At 37.2% G+C, this 24981-nt stretch overlaps 2 protein-coding genes across 7 annotated transcripts in view; one reads left to right on the top strand and one right to left on the bottom strand.

Moving 5' to 3' along the window:
- The first annotated feature begins 2258 nt into the window (after positions 1-2258).
- On the top strand, positions 2259-10218 carry LOC111585932 (galectin-3-like). 4 transcript variants are annotated; one of them, XM_023295586.3, is made up of 6 exons: positions 2259-2331; positions 4845-4894; positions 5091-5618; positions 5702-5790; positions 6718-6889; positions 9746-10218. In XM_023295586.3, the coding sequence occupies exons 2-6, from the start codon at positions 4850-4852 to the stop codon at positions 9902-9904; spliced, it is 993 nt and encodes a 330-aa protein (XP_023151354.2). In that variant the 5' UTR covers positions 2259-2331; positions 4845-4849; the 3' UTR covers positions 9905-10218. The 4 variants fall into 4 exon arrangements, with proteins under 4 accessions (XP_023151354.2, XP_023151360.2, XP_035797591.2 ...); XM_035941698.2 differs by lacking the exon at positions 2259-2331 and adding an exon at positions 8368-8462 and having other exon boundaries at positions 4850-4855; positions 4989-5618; positions 9746-9884; XM_023295592.3 differs by lacking the exon at positions 2259-2331 and having other exon boundaries at positions 4849-4855.
- An 855-nt stretch (positions 10219-11073) lies between these two features.
- Positions 11074-24981, bottom strand: part of LOC111585829 (mitogen-activated protein kinase-binding protein 1-like) — a 41515-nt gene continuing 27607 nt past the window's right edge. For all 3 annotated transcript variants that reach the window (XM_035941645.2, XM_055015666.1, XM_055015667.1), the window contains exons 25-33: positions 23588-23782; positions 23241-23307; positions 21339-21494; positions 20359-20528; positions 19477-20061; positions 19121-19202; positions 17569-17654; positions 13673-13758; positions 11074-12159 (exon numbers count right to left, since the gene is read on the bottom strand). In XM_035941645.2, the coding sequence (XP_035797538.2) occupies positions 11917-12159; positions 13673-13758; positions 17569-17654; positions 19121-19202; positions 19477-20061; positions 20359-20528; positions 21339-21494; positions 23241-23307; positions 23588-23782 (1670 nt within the window). In that variant the 3' untranslated portion in view covers positions 11074-11916. The remainder of the gene's footprint in view (positions 12160-13672; positions 13759-17568; positions 17655-19120; positions 19203-19476; positions 20062-20358; positions 20529-21338; positions 21495-23240; positions 23308-23587; positions 23783-24981) is intronic.

Genomic DNA, 24981 nt, shown 5'->3' with positions numbered 1-24981 from the left:
TTGTATCTGTGTCCCAGAAATCTCTTTCAACTAAGTTACCCATTACAAAAACACCTCTCAAGGAAGTGTGTTAATTCCAGATCACATGACCTGCTCCACATGATGTCATTTCCTCCTGAAGAAAAGACTGGCCAGACTCCAAGGCTTTCTGAGTTATTTAATATAAAGTAGTCAACAGGTTTACTACAATATCTTTAGAAATAACTTTCAATTTAAATTTTACTCAGTTGTATATATAATATTTAGAAGAATCTTTCAGTAAAAATGCCATGTGGTGTTTGGTTATAGGCAGCCATGGTGATTTTAGGCCTGAAAACAGCAAAAATGTCGACTATGATACCTGTCAACTATGTTACAAAAAGTCCCACAATTATATACTGACCCATGCATATTTTTGAAGAAAAACATACATTATCAAATTTCATTATATGAAAAAATAAATGATTTTTAAAATAATGTATTTTCATACTACCTTCTATGGTCAAGTGCTTTCTCGAAGGGACTCCAAGGGAAACTTTAGTTTTGTTGGGTTTCTCTGCACCTTACTATGGGATGTGCCCTCAGATAACATATGTTGTGAATTGTCAAAACTTTAGCTCTGAAATTATCCGGTTAAGTTTTGGATTTATAATACCATAGTATCTTAGCTATATTATTACATTAGTTAGGTAATTCTCCATAATTAATATCGCTGTAGAGTGTCAACCTTTATATGCGTTATAGTCAGATAAAGCAGCATTTCTGTAATTTTGTAGGGTTTTACTCCCTAATGTGTAAATTAGACTGGTAAAATCCCACCATAAATCAGATTGCATGGTTCTAACCCCAATATTTAAACTTGTTTTGGTCAGTTTCATTAGGTCAATTATTGTTTATTTAATTATTGTTTTTATTGGTGAAAAAGTTTTAGTTGTTTTAAATGTGCTATATAAAAAAAGTGACTTGTGTCTTTGGAATCAGGTTGCTGTCATGGTTTGTGATGCAATAACCTGCAATCAGTTTCAGAAACTAATGGTTCTAAGGGAAAGCAGAGAAAAAGCTCCATGTGGCAAATAAGATAGACTGCACCTGGCCTAAATTCAACGGATTTATGGCTGCACTCATTTGCATGAAAGTCAGCTTTTGCCTAAGTTTTTTTTTTTTTTTTTTTTTTTTTTAAATAAAGCCTTTGCGATGGTGTTTGCTTATACTTTGTTGCCTGCTTCTGCATTTAAAGGTGAAATACCCTCAGTGGTTATTTACCTGAATAAAAAGGTCAAACTGTCCACAGAACTTAGTGTGAACTGTGTGATTTTTCACTCAGGGTTTTAAATTAGAGATCCGGCAGGATAAATGTGAGATGTTGAATTCTTGGAGGATTATCATTCTGAGCAGTTCTGCAATTTCTGACATTTTTCAGCTCAGATAACAGATAATCTAATAATGTAGCGAGGACAACTGCTGCAGTTGTGTGAATCCACATATGTAAGTGTTATTTGTTATGATGCTGTTGCCGTGGAGATTTATCGGATGGTTTTGTGGAGATTTATTCGGCCTCTTGTTTATCAAAAATACCAGAATCAATATTTTAACATGCGAGAAGAGGTTAGTTCATCTGCTGTAGAGTCACTTAGTAATAACTCAGAAAAATGTAATAAATCAGAACTGTGTGAATTAACCTGGAGGTGAACCGAGCAGCAGCCTCTGACTTTTTCAACTGTGAATCATTTCAGAAAACAGCACTGAGTCCTGACTTATTTGTCCATGTGCAGTAATTGTGTTACTCCAGGTGGCCTGCACTGATGTGTTATGAGTGTTGCAGAGTCCCATGACTCCTCGACAGCCAAGTGAACCAACGTCAGCACAAAGTCGAGTCATTGTGTTGTCACTGGGCCCAGTTTAGGTAGAAAAAAAAAGAGAATCTCATCGTGCGGGTTTTTCAGCTGATGTACATTTTACTGCTTAGTATCTGTAGCAAATTTAAAAATAAGCTTGAAAATCGCAGCTTTGTCGTGTCACTTTAAAGTTTTGCTCACTGTCTTTTAATGTTTCATGCATTTTATTCATTCTGATACCATCATAACTTCCACTGAGCAATGTGAGGCCTAAAAGTTTAGCCAGCTATGGACAGTAAAAGTGACGGAATTGAAATGCTCTTTGCTGTATTTTAGAATATTAGCTCACATATGTTTGGCACACAGGGAGTGTCATTATCCTGACAGTGACATGAAGTGAGGAGGAGCCAAACTGTGACAGAATCTGAGGCTATAAAAGACAGTTTCCTGCTGATCTATTGACCTAAAGCAGCACCAGCCTTCTCTGTGTGCACCTGAGGACTGAAGACAAGGAAAGGTAACTTCTCCTCTTACTTTTATCTATTGCAACGTATACTAAATATTATATATTTTTATGAATCATACTCAAATGTACGCAAAGTACTGTTTAAATCCTTGGATAGTTTGATGGCAAAATCTCCTGTTGAAAGTGCAAGACAAATATCATAAAATTTGATCTAGACAGAAAAACAGAATTCATTTAGATGAATATAGCTTGTTAGTTACATAGCTGTTGATTATCAGTAATTGTGATGGTATAAAAGTATGTAACAGTGGCAGAAACAGACCATTTTTAATTGAAACCAGGCTGAAATTAATATTCACACTGAAGTGGCCCAAAGTCTTGTTAATTTTTAAAATTTATTTTTTTTTGGTCAGTCATTCTTAGCATTTATAAGTACAAGCAAGGCTGCAGTGTAGAAGTGCATGAGAACTTATAGACAGCATAATAAAAGACTTTTTATGTAACTGTAATTTAGTAAAAATCTGGAACGGTTACTTGAATTATGCTTTTTGATTTCTTTGTAAAATTCACAGTAAATATGCAATTTAAACGGCATGAGATACAGTACACACATGGCAAAAATGTTTTTGCTTCTGCTCAGAACACCTTCCTTAGTTGAGACGCCCCAAAGTGTTCATTCAGTCTTTACTTTCTCACTTTTAGCTGTAGGTTCTGCAACAAGCCTTGCACTGTTCAGAGTTTTCAGAGCTCTTCAGAGCAGTTTCGTTCCAACAGTCTTCGACTAAAGTCCTCAGCTAAATCAAAATCACTATGACTTAGGAAAACATGTAAAAACACAAACATTTTAAAACTCTTTATACACTTTCAATGACAATGATAGGAAATCTGTGAATAGTTGGTCAGAACTTCTGGGTTGTATGTGGTTAAAAATTACATCCGTATGGGGAAAAACATGAAAAATTCTGCCAGAAAAATACTAGTTACTGGATGTAACTCCAGTTCTGTGCATGCAGCTCTCTAATAGGCTTCACTGCTAGTTATGTGGGATGATCAAACTTCAGTCTTTTGGAGGCCGTGACCACAACTTAGCTTTGTTTCTTTAGAACATTTTTAGGATTTTTTTGGAAGATTTTTACTCATTTTTTTGAAAATATTTACAAGAATTTACAGAATTACAGAAATTTTGCATTAATATCCTTTTATGTGACTCATTTTACTTTGTGAGTGAAGCACCTTTAGTTAATAAAAAAATCTTTTTAATGACATTAGGGAGCTGTTGAAATCATTCTGCAACTGGACCTGCACTGACATAACCGACTGTATCTTAGTGTTACAGGTTAGATAGCAGAGAATCATTGTAGCTGCACATTCCTCTTTAAATAACAGATTCAGTGTTCCATTATGTTTCTGCATGACTCAGGATGTTTTGTGTGGTCACCAGACTCTTCCTGCATTCTTCTTGTCATTCAGTAGTGATCAGTTTATACACAGTCAGACATTCTTCTGGTGTGAACTTCTGCTGCCACCTTGACATCCCGACAAGCTGTAGAGTCCTCTGGTGGACACCTAGAGAACTAGTTCTTCTCTCTGAGGCTTGTTTAAGCTCACTGCTGTGCTAGTTCAGTCTGTAGGGGGGCAGGAATACTACGATCTCCAGTAAAAGCACCAAAACTACAGTGTGGAAATACTCTGTTTTAAGTAAGCGCCTTGCTTTTAAACGTATGTTTTCATCAAAGTAGTATTCAAATCAAAATATGATTAACCTTCGTGTTGACCCGGTTTAAAGTTTGAAAATGTGGGGAAATGAAAAAAAAAATTCATAGTGAAACTTCTGATGTCCATATTTTCAACATTTTTGGCGAAAAAGTGAAATGTTAAAAATGTTTCTTAAGAACATTCACAAAAAAATCAACCAAAATCCAGCGAATTTTGCTGGATTTTGGGTGATTCTTTCTGTGAATGTTCTTAAAGAATATATTAGACGTTTTATTGATATATATGTAATCACATTAGATATTTTTAGGATTTTTTGGAAGATTTTTACGCATTTTTTGAAAATATTTACAAGAATTTTCTTGGCAAATTTGGGGGATTTTTTTTTTTTAATTAAACTTTTAAAAATCAACCAAAATCCAGCGATATTTGCTGGATTTTGGTTGATTTTTTTGTGAATGTTCTTAAGAAACATTTTTAACATTTCTTTTGTTCCACCAAACAATGTTCAAAGATTTCCCAAAAATGTTGAAAAATGTGGACATCAGAAGTTTCACTGTGAAAATATATTTTTTTCCCACATTTTCAAACTTTAAAACAGGTCAATTTTGACCTGCAGGATGACATGGGGGTTAAATTTATTTAGTAGTTTTCCACAACTGTATGTATGTTGTTATAAGAAATAGATGAGTACATTTCTATACAGTTTCAATTAGCTTTTTCAGTAATAGTTTAGTTTATATCTCTTAAACTGGCATTTCTTTATAGATTTTCTTTGATGTTCTCCTGTCATTTGGTTTCTTTGTGATTTTTAAAACTGCAAATGAAATAAAGTGATCTTGTTTCTCCAGGCAGCATGGATGTAAGTACCTCATCACCACATTCTCAAATCTCCACACTGGTAAGAATGAACAACAACTTTTCTCCTCTATTTTCCATCTAAATATAAACGCTTGATCTTGCTTGTGTTGAACGGCCATGTTTGCGGCTGCAAGTTGGTGTCGTCCATCCTGTCCACGCTCTCTCTTCCTCGGATCTCCGTCCATGCTCCTGATCCTCCTCTCTCTCCGTCCTCCCCCTCTCCTCCTCTGGCTCAGCACTCTGACGCTCTGTGTGGCAGCTGCCCGTCTGGTTCTGCCCCACAGTCTAGCAGCCTGTGGCCCAGTCTGCCCCAGTCTGGTTCCGGTTTCCCTGCGTGGCCCGGTCAGCCCACCCAGCCTGCCCCCTGCTGGACCGGCCAGCCCAGCACGCCCTGCTGGCCGGCCACACAACCGGCTCCGGTGTCGGTTCCGGCCCCCACTCAGGTCATAGCTCCGGCTCCTGCTCCGGCTCCCACCGTGGTTCCGGCTCCGATCCAAGTTCCTGCTCCAGTTCCGGTGAATCCCTGTCAGCCATGCTGGCCGAACACCCAGTACCAGCCTGCCCAGCCGCCAGCTTCCATCCAAGCTCCAGTCCCGACCCCAGCTCCAGTTCCAGCAGCTGCACCTGCCTCCAGCATCCATCCAGGTGTAGCCGCTTGGCCCGCCCACCCCGGCTGGCCCTATAACCCGGGACAGTCCGGGTGGCCTGGACAGAACCCATCCCTCATGCCTCAGCACTGGCTCCCACCCACATCTGGGCCTCTGGTGAGTGAAGAAATCGGCTGGTGTTCATCTTCTAATGCTGCTGTTTGGATGTCAGATTGTTTTACTGTCTCTTTGCTGTTCAGAGTGTTCCGTACAACTTGAACCTGGCCCGAGGCGTCTACGACAAGATGATGATGACCATCTTGGGCCATGTGAAACCTAATGCCAAAATGTAAGCTGATTCCTAAGTGGGTCAATATATAATTGTGGGACTTGCTGTAACAAAGTTGACAGCTATCATAGCTGACATTTTTGCTGTTTTCAGGCCCAACATGGCCACCTATAACCAAACACCACATGGCATTTTTACACAAAGATTCTTCTAATTATTATATATACAATTGAGTAACATTGAAAGTTATTGATAAAGATACTGTAGTAAACCTGTTGCCATGCCATAAATCCACACTTGACTCACACACTACTTTATATTAAATAACTCAGCAAGAGGAGAAAGAACATACCTTCAAATCTTTTCTTCAGGAGGAAATGACATCATGTGGAGCAGGTCATGTGATTTGGAATTAACACACTTCCTCCAGAGGTGTTTTTGTAATGGGGAACTTAGTTGAAAATGATTTCTCACACAGATACAATTTGTTATTTTCCATATAAAATTTGATATATTGCCAAAAAAGAAATATCTGTCATGATTATCTCGACTTAATAAAAAGAACACAATCAAAACAATTTTTGAATTAGTTCATTTTATTATTGTTTAGCTAATTAGAAGGTGGTTGTTATTAAATTGAGACCATTATTATTTGACATTTTAGTGATATTAAGTCATTTTTTTATTAATAAATGATTGTTTCCATAAATAATTCTGGAATTTGTAAAAACGTGATCATAATGAACATAAAAAAACTTAGATTTTTTTTACTTTTAATACAAATGTATGCAAGATATATCCCATGGACTTCAAAAGTCCCTCAATTATACATTGACCCAAGTACCAGGAGTGTCTTTCTGAGCTGTTCTGTTGCTAAGATTCTGTTTTCTTACATTTATGTGACAGAAATTTTGTTAAACCGGATTTCAAGTAGCTCTAGTTTCTGATAAAAGGACAGTAAAGGATGTAAATGCTGGTCTCCTGCAGGTTTACTGTGAACTTCCTGAGAGGCAACGACATTGCCTTCCACATCAACCCTCGCTTCAGTGAAGGAGGCAAACAGGTGGTGGTCCGTAACCACAAACTGGGCGAACGCTGGGGAGCAGAGGAGAGGGACCTGAAGGGGCCTTTCCCTTTCGCTCTCGGCAGCCCTTTTGAGGTGAGCAGCAGAAACAGGAATCAGACAGACAGCAGTAAACTGAGGAATTAAAGATACTTTGCGTAGCATGCAGGGGCGTAGATTTTTCTTGAAGATAGAAGGACACATTAACCAGCATTGTGAGGGTCAAGCAGCTCTGGAAACTTTGATGCATTCTGTTCTTGCTGTTGTTCCTTTTCTGCATCATTTTGGTGAAGAAATTGATTTATTTATGTAAAGAAAAACACACAATTCATTTTTTTCTTTCAAAATGTGTTTCTATTAACCACAAAATCTATATTTCAAAACATGGTTTCATTAGAAGGGCAAATGCTAATGCTAATATTGAGGGTGATGCATCTCCTCTTGGATATAGAAGAGCTTCAAGGAACCTGTTTTATTGGGTTTGGGGTTCCACACATTATTATTTTTACATTTACATTACAGCTTGGTTTTAGTGGTAAGGGTCATTTGCACACAATTCTGTCAACAGAAAGTTAGACAAGATCCAAATTTGCTCAAATGGACAAAATTGATCACTAAAATTTGCATCAATGTCTCCAGTATTGTCCAAAAAATCTCCCTAATTTAACGCCAAAACAGGCTTTGAAAATGAAATGAATAAAACAGCATATAAATACAGGCGTAAAATGTCAATTAGACCTTCACCCAACTGTACAAAGACATCCGTTATCCCCTGAGTTTATTAACCCTCCTGTTGTCTTCATTTATGGGCACCAAAAAATATAGTTTCCTTGTCTGAAAAAAAAATCAGCAAAAAAATTTCCCATATATATATATATATATATATATATATATATATATATATATATATATATATATATATATATATATATATATATATATATATATATATATATAAAATCCCCCAAATTTGGCAAGAAAATTCTTGTAACTTCTTTCAAAAAATGAGTAAAAATCCTTCAAAAAACCCTAAAAATATCTAAAGTGATTACATATGTATCAGCAAAATTTTTAATATTTTCTTGAAGAACATTCACAAAATCTTTGTGAATGTTCTTAAGAAACATTTTTTCCAACAAAAAAATTCCCAAATTTCCCAAAAATGTTGAAAATGTGGACATCAGAAGTTTCAATGTGAAAATACATTTTTTAAATCACATTTTCAAACTTTAAAACGGGTCAATTTGACCCACAGGACGACACGAGGGTTAAAGCTCTCCTAATTCTAAGAGAGCATCAGATCTACTGTGCAGCTTGCTAGCATCAATAAATCATTCATGCAGACTGCACTACAGCAGAGAACAGAAGAAGAACAGAAGCACGGTCACTGCTCTGTGGGTTAAACCAAATATAACAATGCATATGGGAAATTTACACTGTTGATACTAATAAAACTAATGACTAATAAAATGAAAGTAACTACAACTAATAACATTACTGTCAAAGAATTGTACATTGATGTTTCAAAGCTGCATTTGACTGACTGTAGGTCACTTTCTCATGGTTAACGTCAGGCTAACGCTGGGAAAAGATGGAAAGGGTTGGAAAGTCGCTTGTGCAGGCGAGTCCTAGATAAGGGAGCTGCTATACTGCAGGGAGGCTCCTGGAGGTCAGTGGGGGTCTCATGTCGCTCAATAACATCAATAACTATTATGCTTAATGGGCATTACAAGACGTGGCTAATCTGACGAGCTAATTCTGTCTTTGTGGCTTTGTTTACTGACACCAACTACAGACTCTCCCAGGAGGCATTTAACAGATCTGGCACCGTAATGGAGCTGCAACTAACGATTATTTTCAATATGGATTATTTTCCCATTTAAACAAGGAGTTGTTTGGCCTCTAAAATGTCAGAAAATGGTAATATGGTGAAGATGAAAAATGTCAAACCAAAAGATATTCAGCTTATTTGCAGAGAGAAGGAAAGAAACCAGAAAAATGAATACATTTAAAGAAGTTGGAATCAAAATTTGATCATTACTATAATATTTATCATTTTTTGAACTGCCGGGTCTTGGTTCCAGTGTTTAACCCTCCTGTTGTCCTCATTTATGGGCACCAAAAAATATTGTTTCCTTGGCTGAAAAAAATCCAAAAAATGTGCAAAAAATTTCCGAATTTCTGAAAATTTGCAAAACCTTCACGAAGAAAATTCCAATAATTGCTTAAAAGTTTCCTTTTAAAGTTTTATTTTTAAAAAAAATCTCCCAAATTTGGCAAGAAAATTCTTGTAAATATTTTCAAAAAATGAGTAAAAATCTTCAAAAAAATCCTAAAAATATCTAAAGTGATGACATATATATCAGTAAAACTTCTAATATTTTCTTTAAGAACATTCACAAAAAATCAACCAAAATCCAGCGAATTTTGCAGGATTTTGGTTGATTTTTTTGTGAACGTTCTTAAGAAACATTTTTAACATTTCTTTTTTTCAACCAAAAAATGTTCAAAGATTTCCCAAACATGTTGAAAATGTGGACATCAGAAGTTTCACTGTGAAAATATATTTTTTTCCCACATTTTCAAACTTTAAACCGGGTCAATTTTGACCCACAGGACGACACGAGGGTTAAACAATGAGTTGTTTGGACTCTAAAATGTCAGAAAATGGAATAAAATGGTAATATGGTGAAGATGACAAATGTCAAACCAAAAGATATTCAGCTTATTTGCAGAGAGGAGGAAAGAAAGCAAAAAAATAAATCCATTTAAAGAAGCTGGAATCAAAATGTGATCATGACTATAATATTTGTAACTTTTTGGACTGCCGGGTAAAGACTTGGTTCCAGTATTTAACCAGAGCTGTGACTGACGTTGGCTCTGCATGTCTGACAGCTCATCACAGCCTTGGTGGTGGAAGTGCGACACTGTTAGCCGTTTGTTGTGTTGCAGATGAAGGTCCTGTGCACCCCCGAGGCGTTCAGGGTGGCCGTGAACAACATCCCGCTGTTCGAGTTCCGTCACCGCATCAGAGAGCTCAACCAGATCAACAGAATCAACATCCTGCACGACGTGGTCCTCACCTACATCAACGTGGAGACTCTTCCTTAAGAAACACACTGAATGAATGCATGAATAAGAGTGTGTAGCAGAGATACATATACACACACAAACACACACCTCATTATATGGAACTAAAACTGTCCACTGCATTTATCATGATGGAGCTCAAACTAACCCTTTAATACACATAAGCTGCTGTTTTTCAGTGTGAACGTGCGACTGCTTTTGTATTTATTGTGCACCATATTTTCTATATTATTAAATCGTGACTAACTGAGAAATGTACCAACATTGTCAGAAGCAACAGTGAGGTCTGGGGTTCTATTAACTGCAGTGATCCTTTAATAAAATTATCAGTATCAGTAATGTGGTTTGATGTTTTCACTGTTTATTTTTAAGAGAACAATCTGAAACTGTATGACAGCAAAATATAAGAAAAATCTCTGTCTGAGAAATAGAAAACAGAAGCAGAACATTAAAATCAGCACAAACACACGTACAGAAAGAACATAAACTAATAAAAATAACATTGTCTGATACACTGTATAGAGAAGATTAATAACTGCACCAAACTTACAGCGACTTTTACAACAAGGAAGACGCTCGGCACAAAAATGTGAATCACATGATCAGCAGAGGTAGACAAAACCCAGTGGTAAAACCCACTGTTGCAAAAATACACCAGTTTTATTTTATTAGTATTATTATTATTATTATTATTATTATTATTATCTCTTCATATTATATATATGTTTATATATATATATATATATATATATATATATATATATATATATATATATATATATATATATATATATATATATATATATGAGAGAGAGAACCTTGGTTTAGTTTTGTTTTATCTTAATTTTTTTGCTGTTTTTCTATATTTTTCTATGTTTTTCTATATTTGGGTTTATGTAATATTATTATTATTTTAGTTTTTTTTGCTAATTTTATTTTATTGTTTTTTGCAATTTTTAAAAATTCTAATTAGTTTATTTTTTTAGTCTTACAGGGTTAACCTCATACCTGAATATAACCATTTGTACACTGTAATTTTAATTGATTTTATTTTACAGATGATAAATATTTTTTTCTGTTAATATTAAGCACAAATATTAAGTGTAGTATATCTGCATAATACAGGAAAATACAAGGAAAATAACCTATTTTTAAACAAATCTGCTGTAAAAGTTTAGTTTTTTTAAAAAAACATATTACAAGATTTCATTCTTTTATAACAAAGTTATTCAATTTTTGACCAGTTTAGAATTTAGATATGGTTGAAACAACAGAGCAATAAGGTTATTTTCTGTTTGTTATGATAACATATATCTGAATGTTAATTAAAACATGAATTATATCTTATTATAGCTTGAAAAATGTGTTAAAATAATATAATTTTCTGACTCATTTCTGTTTATCTGGTGTGACACTAAAATGTTTCCATATCTTTAGGCCACAGATTTCAGGGATACAGATCAAGCTTTTAAATTTGGGACACTTTGTAAGCGACTGTTCTGCATAAATCTGCAAGAATATCCAAGTAGAATATCAAAGCTCAGCACAGAATATATTGTTATGCTAATCTAGTGCCCATATTCAACAAGTCTGAACACATTTATATCGTCAAGAGCATAAATAGTAAATATCAGATTAAAAAATAACATTTTTAGGTCCACATTTCTCTGTCAGAACACTGTTCTGTCTTTACAATGTTAAACCAAAATGGAACCAACATCATGAATACTGTCTTTATGCAGCTGCATCTTTTCACTACCTCTGCTCTTCATGTGAATTCATCATCTCGTGACATTTTGCGATTCATTCCACTCATGAAATCTGATTTGAAAAAGTGGAGCACAGACAAAGACGAGCTATGGCAACTTGAAAATAAGGCAACTTCTATTCTTTTTTCAGTGCATAATAATCCTCAAATATAATGATTTCTGCTTTCAGTCTAGAAACGAAGCTACAAAAGAACTCTGTGTGTAAATCTCAGTGCTACTCAGCTCCTCCGAACACGTTGTTTTCTGCTCCGTGAGTCCGTCTGATCAGGCCTTGGTATCCAGTTTCCTCTCCACAGATCTGAGCAGTAGCTCGGCGTACTGCTCCAGCAGAGCCAGAGTTTTATCTCCGTCACCTTTCACCTCCTGGTTCTGTTCTGTGGGACCGTCACACTGTGAGGCTGAGCGAGGAACCGAGTCCAGCTCAGACTTTACGGTGAACAAAGCCTCAGATAAGATGTTCTTCATCTCCTGCTGATCTTCACTGAGCTGCTGGCTGCTCTGGAGAACCTGTTGGTAATAAAGATAAACTAAATAAACACCTGAGACACAGACAGAGACCCATTATTCTGTTGATTTACCCGTATTTTTTAGCGCAGGATTATCAGACTATGAAGCAAATTTATCCCTGCTACCACTGTCTTTTTAAACAGCACAAGGTGATTTTATATTATTTTATTTACTTTAATCTATTTCATTTTATTTAATCTTATCATATTTTTTTGTCTCTGACTGATGATGATTTTATTTTTTATTCTATTTATTTTATTTCATTTTATAATCTTTTTTATAATCTATGACTGTTGATGATTGTATTATTTTATTTTATTCTATTTATTTTAACTTCATTTTATTATCATGTTTATTTGTCTCTGACTGATGATGATTTTATTATTTTATTCTATTTATTTTATTTCATTTTATCATAGTTTTTTTTAAATCTATGGCCGTTGATGATTTGATTATTTTTATATTTTATATATAATTTATATAAAATATATATTTGTTTGTTCTATTACTGATGATGATTTCATTGTTTTATTTTATTTCATTTTATCATCATAATCTTGGGCCACTGTGTGATTATCTTGACCATGACCATGTATTTTTTTGAAACAGTTATTTTTTTATTTATATTTACTGTTATGTAATGCTTTGTTATGAAGCAGCTTAATTGAATTTTCAACCCAAAATCTATTTGACATGAAGAAACAATCTGTCATGCATCACACACTTTGTGAATATCTGAGTTTTTTCCTCTTCAGAGGGCAGAAGACTGTATTTAATCAGTGGACACCACTCGCTTTTATTACGTCTTACATATTGTAACTGTTTTCTTGACTAAAGTAGAGGTTTATCATCACTATTATTGTTGCTGAAGGTACTGCATAGGTGTAAACATTATTTGTTTAGCAGGAGATAGTGCATCTATATCCTAAGAAAGTACCAGAAATGAGCAAAAGATGTTAAAAAAAAAAAGAAAAAAAAATTACGTGTATCCTAACAAGGTATTGAAATCTTTTATAACTGCAAGTGATCTTTAATTATTTCATATTTTTACATGGTGCATCTTTGCATATTCATACTTGTTTGGTGTTCAAAATTTGTAACGACGTTTAGGCTAAAATGCATTTACAATTTTTTTATTTTTATTTCTTGCCAAATTTGGGGATTTTTTTTTAAAATAAAACTTTTAAGGGAAACTTTTAAGGAATTTTCTTCTTGAAGATTTTGCAAATTTTTTATAAATTTGGGGCATTTTTTTCAGACAAGCAAACAATATTTTTTGGTGCCGTAAATGAGGACAAGAGGAGGGTTAATTCAATAATTGTAATCTGAAAATCTTCTGCTGTTGGACGGACAAAAGAAGACATTTGAAGAGAAAATATCTATTTCCCTTTTGTTCTCTTTGTTTCCCCCTCTTCTTCTCTTCTATTTATATTAATGAATAAATATATACTATTAAAATAGATCCCCGTGTCCCCGTTTTAACATCCTTACAGATGCACACAAATTCACTGACCGTCGTATAGAGATTGACGGTTTTCCTCAGGCTGCTGTGAAGCGCGCTAACGGCCTCTCTGCAAGTTTCCAAGGTGACTGAGTGATCTGAGGAGAGAAGAGATGGAGGGAAAAGAGTTTCAAGTATAGCTCAGCATGTGGCGAATCAGAACAAGCACACAATGTTATCGAGCGAAGTAGGCGCACAGTAAACGTTGAGCAAAAGGTTGAAGAGCTTTTAAGGGGGGGAAAAAAGGTATCAGAAAAGAAACTAGAGACAAACACACACACACACACACACACACACACACACACACACACACACACACACACACACACACACACACACACACACACACACACACACACACACACACACACACACACACACAAGGAGGCTGCAGCACAAAAAGCCTGAACAGAGCGAGCTGTGAAACTGAGAAAAATGATTTCACAGTTTATATCCCGCAGCAAAACACAGTTGTAGGTACAAATGGGGACGAGATATAACTTAATAGCTTCTGTGTGCTCAAATTGAAATGAAATCAAAAACTATTTGTTGCCTTTGAGAGGCTGTTATCATCTGAGAAACAGCAGGGAGAGGAGTGTGACGAAAAGGATGAAGCTATCGTCAGTGTCACTCCGGCATTTTAAATCTCTTAGATACATCTATTTACTGAGCAAGTGAGCAATGTGGGGAAAACATTCTGCAGTGCTGCTTTCATTAAGTAAAGTGCAGATTTCAACCAGGGAGCATTAATGTGTGCAGATTCATATGTCAGCTTCCTCTTTGACAATAAAAAACATCTTGTGTGCAAACAGAACATGGATTAATGGAAGAGTCGATCTATTTAGGAGGCGTTAATGTGAAATATGCAAATTTAACCATAATCATTTCTTTAGTTTATCTTAAAAATTAAAAGAGATGACAGTCACAATCAATAAGAACAACAATTAAACATTGTAACTGTCGTCTCTTTTGTATTAATGAGGTTAACTTGAAGTTTTCTTTAAGAATTTAATCAAATATAGTGCCTATTAAATGGACATTTTTGACAAGACTTCACAAAAAATACTCTTTCATGTCAAAGTAAAAACAGATTTCTACAAAGGGAGGTCAAATAATTAAAAATAAAAGACAGAAAATCAGTGATTGCATAAGTATTCACCCCGTTTAAGAAGATGCACGTTGGGTTTGTGTTGGTCTCAATCAGCCTGAATGTCTGGATACTCCAACTTTACCCATTTTTCTTTGTAAAACTGCTCAAGATCAGTCAGGTTGCACAGGGACCAGGATAAGTTGTGTTCTAGGATTTCCCTTAACTTTGCTGCATTTTTTTTAAACTTCGAAAGAAAACAAGAGGGCGCCGGTGATGCAGCAGCCTGTTACAGCAGCTTTTTAGTCATGTGTTTTTCAGCTTAGTGTGATTTTCTCTTGATGCCAAACGTTTTGTTTTGTTTTGTTTTTTTCAATCGTTGGCGATTCAGGTGTTTTTTTTTTTTAATTCTACTTTTTTGATTATCTTGGAGGAGTGAGAAGAGGAAATGGAGTGGAACGGACCATTGCTCAGTGGAGTTCTACCTGCAGAGCAACAGAGCCAGCCGGCTATTGTTTACTCCAACAGGAGCCTCTGATCTCGCTGAGCTCTCCAAAACTGCCAGGATGTTTAGACATGATATTCCAGAGGAATTTCTACAGAAGAGATGTACAGGCAGATGAGCTGGAGTAAAAAGGAACAGGAGGAAGGGAGAGATGGTTTAGAGAGAGACTCTTCCGTCTGTTATCATGGGAAATGTTCACTCTATGGGTAATAAGATGGAGGAACTTGAGACACTCGTCAGGAGCCACAGACTCTACCAGGAAAGCAGCCTCATGTTTTACATGGAAACATGGCTGAAAGACTGTATTACTGAGAATAACACCAGAGTCAGAGGCTTCTGGACTATATGAGCAGACCAGGGCTATACAGCATGTGGTAAGAGGAATGACAGACGGTGGAACCCTGCACACGTTACCATCAAAGAACAGATCTGTAGCAGGACATTAGCATTAGCAGTTAGTCTGAGATCATACTATCTGTCACAGGAGTTCACTGTGATCGTCACCATTGTTGCTTACATTCCTCCTACTGTACAAGCTGAAACTGGAGACACCAGGTCGACCATCTCCTCCACCCTCCTCCTCCAACCCAAACTTCTACCTTCATCCTCTCCAGCTTGCTCCTCCCCTATATCCCCTCTGGGACCTCCGTCAGCTCAGTCCCACCTCACCTTACTTCTCCTTCTTTGTTGCCTCTGTTGTCTATGTTAATATGCTGCTGTTACAAATTAATTTCCTATTAGGGATCAATAAAGTATATATTCTATTCCATTATTTTACCCTCTACCTTTACAAGTCTTCCAGGGCATGCTGCCAAGTAGCATCCTCACATCATGATACTGCCACCACCATGCTTTATGGAGGAAACTCTTCAAGCCAGTATTTAGTAGATGCACTTTTGGCAGCAATTACAGCATCATAGAAGGCTTCCAACATAGCTAAAAATTCTCCCATAAACACAATCTGAGGCATACTAGTGGGTTTGCGCAATGTATTGTTCTTTTCATACAAATATAGAAATATAGCCATGTGAACTCAATTTTGAACTACGCATTAAACCCTTCATGATGGAATCAACACCTAAAGCATCCAAAGAGCACCTGTTTGGAATCACTAAACAGCTGATCAATGCAATATGACCTCCAGAAATACATCTTTGTGTTTACAGTCTTATCACAATATCGTCCATGGTGCTCAATAACTCCAGAATCTCAGCACATCTGAACTCAAGCACAATGCAGAACCTAATCAAACTGTGTAAATAAGTGATGTTCTTGAAGTTTCCTGTTCTCTGCACTCCATTTCCACATCTAAGCATGAGTTTCTAAAGTGATAACAAGACAAATAGTATATTTTTATATCAAGAAAAGCTTCTCGTCATAAAATACTAAGTATGTATGTCATAATAACATGCAAGTATCTTGTTGTTAGGCTTTAATGTGAAACTGATCTGCTTTTCCTTTTCCAGATTGGCTGTAATATCCCGTACATTTATGCAACAGCTTTTGTACATACAAATAATGTCACATAACCTGTTATGCAAGTTAAATCGTCCTGATCCCCAGAGGATAAAGCTTCCGACAGCACCTCTATATATTTGTCTTCATAATCATCCACTGTAGCTGCTTTTTTGTGCAAGTAAACAGTCTGCAAACATCCAAAGTCCACACAACAGGAAGCTATTCTATCTACAGAAAATATTGCTCTTGACCTGTCTGAAATGCCTCCTTTGAAGTCCAAGTTTAGATTTTGTTACTTGTTGACATCATCATGTAACACATTTGCATGACTCCTGCTGAGTGGCTAGTTTTTCCCTTTAATAAAAAATGAGCCGCTGCCTTTCCATTCAACATTATTTTCTTACCAGACCTATGTCTAGTAGACCTACATAAACAGCATAATGGACCAGCTGACCAATCAGAGAAGACTGGGCTTATTAGGAGGGGGTTCTTAAAGAGACAGAAGCGTTTTAGAGAGAGGCTAAAACTAAGTGCTGCAACTGTGCGCAGTATGAGCAAAATAAAGTGTTGTTGAACACTAATGCATGTGAAAATATTTCAATAGATGCCAAAAATACAATTATAGACTTGCAAATCTGCATATTATGGGCTCTTTAACATTACAAAGACCAAACCGATGGCTAGAACAAGAAAGCATCACTGCTATCCTCCTTCATGTGTGGACACAGCACTGACAGCAGGCAGACGGAGGGACGGGACACAGACAAGCAGACTGACAGACAGGCCAGAAGGCAGGAAGTGAGCAGTGTGAAGAGATGCAGTGATGAAGAGGAAGAGGGTTAGTGATGAAGGCCAGACCTGAAGGCTGGAGGCTGGATGTTTGGGATTGCTCAGGCACCAGAGGGCGCTCTTTAGCTGCAGCCGCCTGACCTGGAGCACCAACACTGGGAGGAAATGTCAGAAATACTCGTCAGTTACAGTATTACTATCAACCCTGAGGCACAAGGTTAATAAAAGAGGACAGAAAAAAATCAATAAATAACACTACGTCTGTGTAGATTCTCACTCATTCAGTTTGTGGAGATTCTAGGTGCTTCAGTAGAAATCAACTTCTCTTTTAGGTTGTTGAAGACGTTTCATCTCTCATCCAGGAAACTTCAGTGAGGTGAAACATCTACACCTCACTGAAGAAACACTGAAGAACATCTTTAAGAACCAAAAAGAGAAGCCCAGTTGCTTTCTACTGAAGCTCCTAGGGTCAATAAATAACAATGCAACATCTTGGATATATGGTAGTATACATACAGTATGAGCATATAAAATAGTAATAATTTAACTATATAATACTCTAGCTGGTACAAAATGCTGCTGCCTGGCTTTTAACAGGGACGAAGAAACGGGAGCTCATCACACCAGTTTTAGCCTCAGCCAGCCTCCACTGGCTTCCTGTCTATTTTAGAATTGTTTTTAAGATGTTCTTGCTTGTTTTTAAGGCGCTAAATGGGTTGGCACCTTCTTATTTATATGAGCTTTTAACTGTCAATGCTCCAGTTTTATCACTAAGGTCAGCCAATCAGATGGTCCTTAAAGTTCCCGGATCCAGGCTGAGAACCAGAGGTGACCGAGCCTTTCCTGTAGCTGCACCCACTCTGTGGAACTGCTCACCTGTTCATATTAGAACTGCTCGGCCTCTTGATACCCTCAAGTGCCTACTGAAGACACATGTACTCTGTGGCTCTCAACTGTGGCTGAGCGCTGACACCTATTATATGGAATTGTTCATCTTGATCTGTATATTTTCCTTACAGATTTTGTCTTGTTTTAGTATTTTTGAACTGTAAAGCACTTTGGTCAACCTTGGTTGTTTTTAAATATACTATATGAAGGCAATAGCATCCGCCGAAACTGTCAAAGCAATCAACATCTATCTATTCACTTTATGTCTGAACAAAAGAATTCAAAACTACTATATAAATAAAACTGACTTGACTAATATTTTGTATGCTCATAATTTTTAGTTGTATTTTCACATTGCACATTTTTGGACTTGTATTGTACTCTACCTGTATTTACCAGCAACCAAAAAAAAATACCATATTCATCTTGTATGTAACATGTGTGAGCCACATGACTTTCCCCAAACGGATGAATAAAGTATCTATCTATCTATCTATCTATCTATCTATCTGTCTGTCTATCTATCTATCTATCTATCTATCTATCTATCTATCTATCTATCTATCTATCTATCTATCTATCTATCTATCTATCTATCTATCCATCCATCCATCCATCCATCCATCCATCCATCCATCCATCCATCCATCCATCCATCCATCCATCCATCCATCCATCCATCCATCCATCTTAAATGTTTGTTTAAAAACATATGTGTTTTTTTTAATCGTACCTTTCAGTAACTGAGTCTCTTTTCTGCATTACCGGCAGGAAACTTGGTAAATCCAAACTCAGAGACAGATTCCTGCCTCGTGCTGAGAAGACAAAAACAAACGGCTACATGTAGTTCCTTCCTAACAAACACAACTCTTTACATTCAGTTGCACTTTGAGTCTGAATCCCACATTTGTGCAGAGAACTAGTTAACAGCTTCTACATGAACCACAATACCTTGATTTTTTTAGCAGACAGAATCTAAAATTAACTGGACCAAGCTACAGGACAGATTAAGACGGTTGCCTATGTAGACTGATTAATGTGTCTGAAGCTGTTAGACATCCACAGTATAAGGTTGTCTTTGTGTCTGACCTTGTTTGATTCCCGGTGCAGCATCACATCCAGGATCTACTGTAGGAGTCGAAGCCCTCGCGGCACCTCCAGACCAACTCGGCTTCACCTCCAGACAGAGGCTTCGTCGAGGGCTGAGCGGCTGCTTCGGCATCGGGATGCGAGAAGGCGGGACACTCTGGGCGAGAGGTGAAACTTTAGCTGTGGGATGAGGGGGAGGAGTTGGGGAGGAACTAGCTGACGATAGGAGGGATGCTGCTGGTGAGACAGAAGATGGGAAAGCAGAGAGAGGAGACGAGGTGAGCAGAGGAGGCTCATCAGACGACCTCCGGCTTTTAGGGAGGCTCGGGGAGGAAGGTGGAGTTGCCACTTGAAGGCCGTCCCCCAGAGAGGAGGAGCGGCTGCTTTTGGCCATGGAGCTGGCCGTGGGGTTCATGTAGGAGTGCTGGTGCTTCAGTCTGGGGCTCTCCCACGGCAGCGGCGACTGGGGCGACTGTGGAGAGCTGGGAGAGGAAAAGTGGAAGGAAGGTGCTTGATCCAGGATAAGGTTCTGAGGTCTCCTGCGAAGGTCCCTCCGGTCACCAGAGAGCACCGGGGAGCGAGGAGCTGCAAAAACAGGAGGAGATGATTAAGATTAGTTCCAAGAAAACAGAAGCGCTTTCAATTATGCATGCCAAATTTTTGTGAATTCATTTAGACGACTTCAAAGCAGAGAAAAATACACTGATTAATTTGGCGTATTTGAAAGAAAATGTGGAGCAAATTATGTTTTAAAACACTCTGGAGGCAGATTAACTATCACAGCTGTCATAGAAGGCAGCTAATTGAAAAGTCAGACTCAAATATTAGAGAAATGGCAGCAAATATGTGAGTTTAAATGAGCTAAATGATGATAAAACATACCATCTGTGGACAAGTTGTGGGCCGAGTGTGACTTGTGCAAACCCGACGTTCTGTCCAGCAGCAGCAGCGACGTTCTGGAGGGAGGGTTGGAGAACCTCCAGAGGTGGGAACCCGAAGTCTTCTTCTTCAGGGGTCTCAGTGTTGGAGGACCGTCTCTCTCTGGAGGCCTGCTGAGAGGCGAGACAACACCTCAACATCCCAGCCGAAATGTATTTGTTCTAAAAATGTTCAGAGAAAGTTCTGCAAAGTTCTAGTAGTGGTTTTGGCAGAAAGTTTTACTGTAGTTCTAAATTGTTCTTCTTGAAGGCAGAATGAAAAAATGTTTGGTGACGACGATGTCAGACTCTTATGCTCCAACCTTCTTACAAGAAATGCTGCATAGGGAACGTTCTTTCTCAGGAATTCTTTACAGAAAGTTCTATCATCTGAGGCCTGTAAGTGTTAGTTTAGTCCCTTAAGGTTCTTCTTAAAGACTAAAGATGTTCTAAAAATGTTTAGTGGCAACACTGTTAGATTGTTATGCCTCAGTGTTCTTAAAACATCCTTCCTTTGTTATCGTGTGACACTGTGGAACATTATGTTTAATACAAGAACATTCTATAATGTGTTCCCCAAAATATCCTGAGAACACTGCAGGCTCAACATTCTACCTCTTTTAATCACTTTACAAGAAGAGTTTATCCCCTACACAATCTCAACATTACTTGAGATGATAAATATCCTTCAAACATTGTTTGAACATTAAAACATCATTAAAACTTCTAGGTAATGTTGCAGGAACATTCCCTGGCTGCTGTAATGTGTTTGCATGAGAATATTTCCAGAAAATGTGCTGCCTGTAAACAAGTATTCTATGTTTGTCCTGAATGTGATGAACTGCATTCTTTCTATGACGACATATCAATGTTTCATCGTCAAACTTTTGTATTTATCATTTTTTAAAAAAATGTAAAAATCCCTGTGCAGCCCCTTTTTCGTACTTCTGTCCCTCAGTCCTTCCAGGGGATGCTGGGTTTTTATCTTCAGTGTTTCTGCTCTCGCCAGCTTCCATTAAGGGTCGTACTTTGGACACCGGCGGCTTCGCAGAGAGGCCGTCTTGTTCTTTTTCATTTGTTTTGGTAAACAGAGGCCTCGCTCTACAGAGAGACAGAGAGAGAAGCTGGTGAGTTTAATACACATTTATACCTCTAAAGTATGCAAAAAGAAAAGGTAAAGGTCAGGGGGAACAGGTATTATTGGACACCTTGATATTCAAAAATGGAAATAATATCATAATAATATTATACATATGATGATGTCTGTAAGGACACAACAACTATCTAGTTGACAGTCTAACATAGGAGGCTTCAGTATTACAACTTAACACTGGCGGCCACTTGCCATAAAATGGGAAAAAGAAAAACACAAAGAAAAAGATGCAAAAACTAGCTGGATGCTACCACAATGTGTTGTTACTACAGAGAACTTTTTTGGTTGCTGTATCTGCTTCCAAATAAGCTTTTCCCCCATATTTTCTCAAAAATATTGCCAAAACATTATGAATTCTTTTTGCCACGATAACTGCGTCGTAAAAAATCTGATATTGTACTCTCTTAACAGTAAATCTGATCTGTGTTGGATGTGAAGCTTGGCATCACACTGAGATTTGTGAGATAAAAATAAAGCCTCATCCTGCAGCCAGTTAGCTTAACAGCAAGAAAATAAACAGGGGTTTTGGTACTATATATACATATACGTCCATCCAGCCACTATCTATACACCACTTAATCCTCATTAGGGTCACAGGTTGGCTGGAGTTGATCCTATCTGACTGGTGAAGGCAGAAGACAGCCTGGACAGGTCACCAGTCTATCTCAGGGTTACATATAGAGACAAACAATCACACTCACATTCACACCTACAGACAACTTAGAGTTACCAATAAACCTCAGCAGAACCCAGTGAAAACCCACACATGCACAGTGAGAACATGAAAGTCCATGCAGAAAGATCCCAGGCCCACATATATATTAATTAATGAGCTTTACAGGTGCTGGTAGGTGGATATTGTGACTTACACAGAGTTGATGCACACATGAGAGTGAAATCAATCAGTAAGAAAGCAATTAAGTACAACTGTGCCTACACTTTAAAAATTAATTAAACAGGCGTATTCACACGATTTAATTTTTTTTTAAATTTCTGGCTGCAAGATTTAAAAATATATATCAAATTTGCTGATTTAGATAAATTCCAACTAAATTCTAATTGAAGTAACTCAATAAAATTGACTTGACAATGTAATTTTGTTAGTCTTGAGGTTTTTTTTTTTTGAGGATTTCAAGTCCACTTCCTGCCTACTGAACACTAAAGTGATTAAATTTTTTTAATTTGTCATTTTAACAACTTAAGTTATAAAGTACATTACACATAAAATTAATTTTTAATTACAAAGAAAATACTATGGCACTAGTTGGACCAACTTAATTTTTTTCATGAACAATCAGTTTTAAAATTCCTGTTTACGCTACCAGTCATTAAGAAAGTGGTAACGAAAATATCTTTAAAAGTGGCAGAAAAGCCCTTATGTCATTGTAGTTTGTTGGTTGAACATAATTTCATCAGAAGACACTGATCTTGCTGAGCCCAGACATGATTTTTTAGAGTGTATGTCAAACTATAAACAGTGTTCTACAGTTAAATGTCTCTATGCCCATTCAGTGTAAAAATAAAAACCTCAGAGGATAAAAAAACAAACTCCTCTCACACACTAAAATACCCAAAAGGAGCGATAACAATGTCATTTCACACTGACAGCTGGGCTGGATCAGCAGAGCGGCCTGAGACAGTCCACATGGGTTTGTAATTATAGCTGTGAGTCCACATGAAGTGGTCTACTGTACCTGTTATTATGTCCTCTGGCCAGGAAGCGTGAAGACATACTGAGCCTCGGGACTCTGCTCGGCTCAGCTGAGGATCGGCATCAAGAAGAAGACACAGAAAAGAAGAAAATGGAGACAGGCAAAGAAAGCAAAAGTGAAACCAAGAATTAATCACTGTGTGTGTATTTGCATGTGATGTCATAGACATTCAGTGCAGGCAGAAGCAGCATTAAGGACTGTTATTTAATTTCTTGTGGAGGATTAGGCAAATATATTAATTCTCTGTGGTCTTAAGCTTCTCGTTATTTTGGAGGGCATAGGTTGAAAAGCTAGCGAAAAGTTTCATGTTAAAGGTGTGTGAGTATTACCTGAGCTGCAGCTTTCTGCCAGCGTCTCAAAGTTCTGCCTGAGGAAATCCTCCTGACTGTGGTAAACACCGTCGCTCACTGTCCTCAGAGCTTCCTCCATGCTCGTCACTCCCGCTGTTCCTTCCTCTTCCTCCTGTTTCTCTTGATTCTCCTCATCAGAGCTCTCTGGACTCATAGACTCCACATCTGGAGAATCTGGAAACAAGAAGGACGAAAACCCCATAAAAAAACTCCTCGCTTGACCTTGGTGCATCCATTGCATACAGCAGGTAATCCTTAACAAATGACCAGCCTGAACACTGGGGCTTATGTGCTGGTTTTATCTGACATATTTCTATCAGGTCTGAAACTGAAAAATCCTCCTCCTCTGTGTGCTCAAATCCCTCTCGGCAGGGTATCCGCTTTACAGTATGTCGAAGAGAAATCGCGGCTTTCATGCACATTCGAGCTTTTAATTTTAAATCCTGCACTTGACACACTTTGAGGGGAAATTTTATGACTTGAAACAGAAATGCATACAGATAAAAAATATTCGAACAGAGCATACCAATGCGACTTTGATATCTTTTTAAAGGCCTTTGACATTCATTTGACATCTTCCTTTGCACTGCAGCAAGAAAAAGCCTCACTGAAAGGCAGTTTGTATGATTTTAGCATCTTAAATTGATAAATGCACAAAAAATGGTACATTCACTGTGAAACTTGTATAATGTTGGAGGAAGGTGTAGCATCAGCTAGATAGATAGATAGATAGATAGATAGATAGATAGATAGATAGATAGATAGATAGATAGATAGATAGATAGATAGATAGATAGATAGATAGATAGATAGATAGATAGATAGATAGATAGATAAGGAAACTAATGTGCAAAAATAAAGTGCAAATCATGTGGGTATAAGAAACAAAGTGCAAACTTGTGCTGGTATATACAGTATAAAAGGGTATTAAAAAGTCTAAATACAGTATAGCAACAGAAATTAAAACATTTCTGAAGAAATTTCAAGTGTGTCAATGCAGCTTTTTCCAGATAATATGTCCTGCTATAATTATACACAAGGTATAAATTATACATTTTATTTTGAAAAGCCAGCGCGTTTCACGAACCCTGATCAGTACCTTTTACATTTTATTTTGAAAAGCTGTTTCAGAGATGTCTGGGTTTTGGCGACTGACCGGCCAACTTCCCATTCATTTCAATGGGGATTTTTAACACAGTTTGTAGCAAATTTTTAAAAAAAAAAATCTGATGAATCGCTTCCAAATGTCAAAGCTCACCATTCCTGATAAAGCCAAATGTTTTCATATATAATTTATATGGCTTTTCTCAAAGCTGCGGGACAAGTTAGGTTCCGAAAATTGTGTTGGATACGTCACTAATAAGAATTAAGCC

This window comes from Amphiprion ocellaris, chromosome 12 (assembly GCF_022539595.1).
Source record: "Amphiprion ocellaris isolate individual 3 ecotype Okinawa chromosome 12, ASM2253959v1, whole genome shotgun sequence".
Taxonomy (NCBI): Eukaryota; Metazoa; Chordata; class Actinopteri; family Pomacentridae; genus Amphiprion; species Amphiprion ocellaris.
This window is presented reverse-complemented; position numbering and strand designations above follow the sequence as displayed.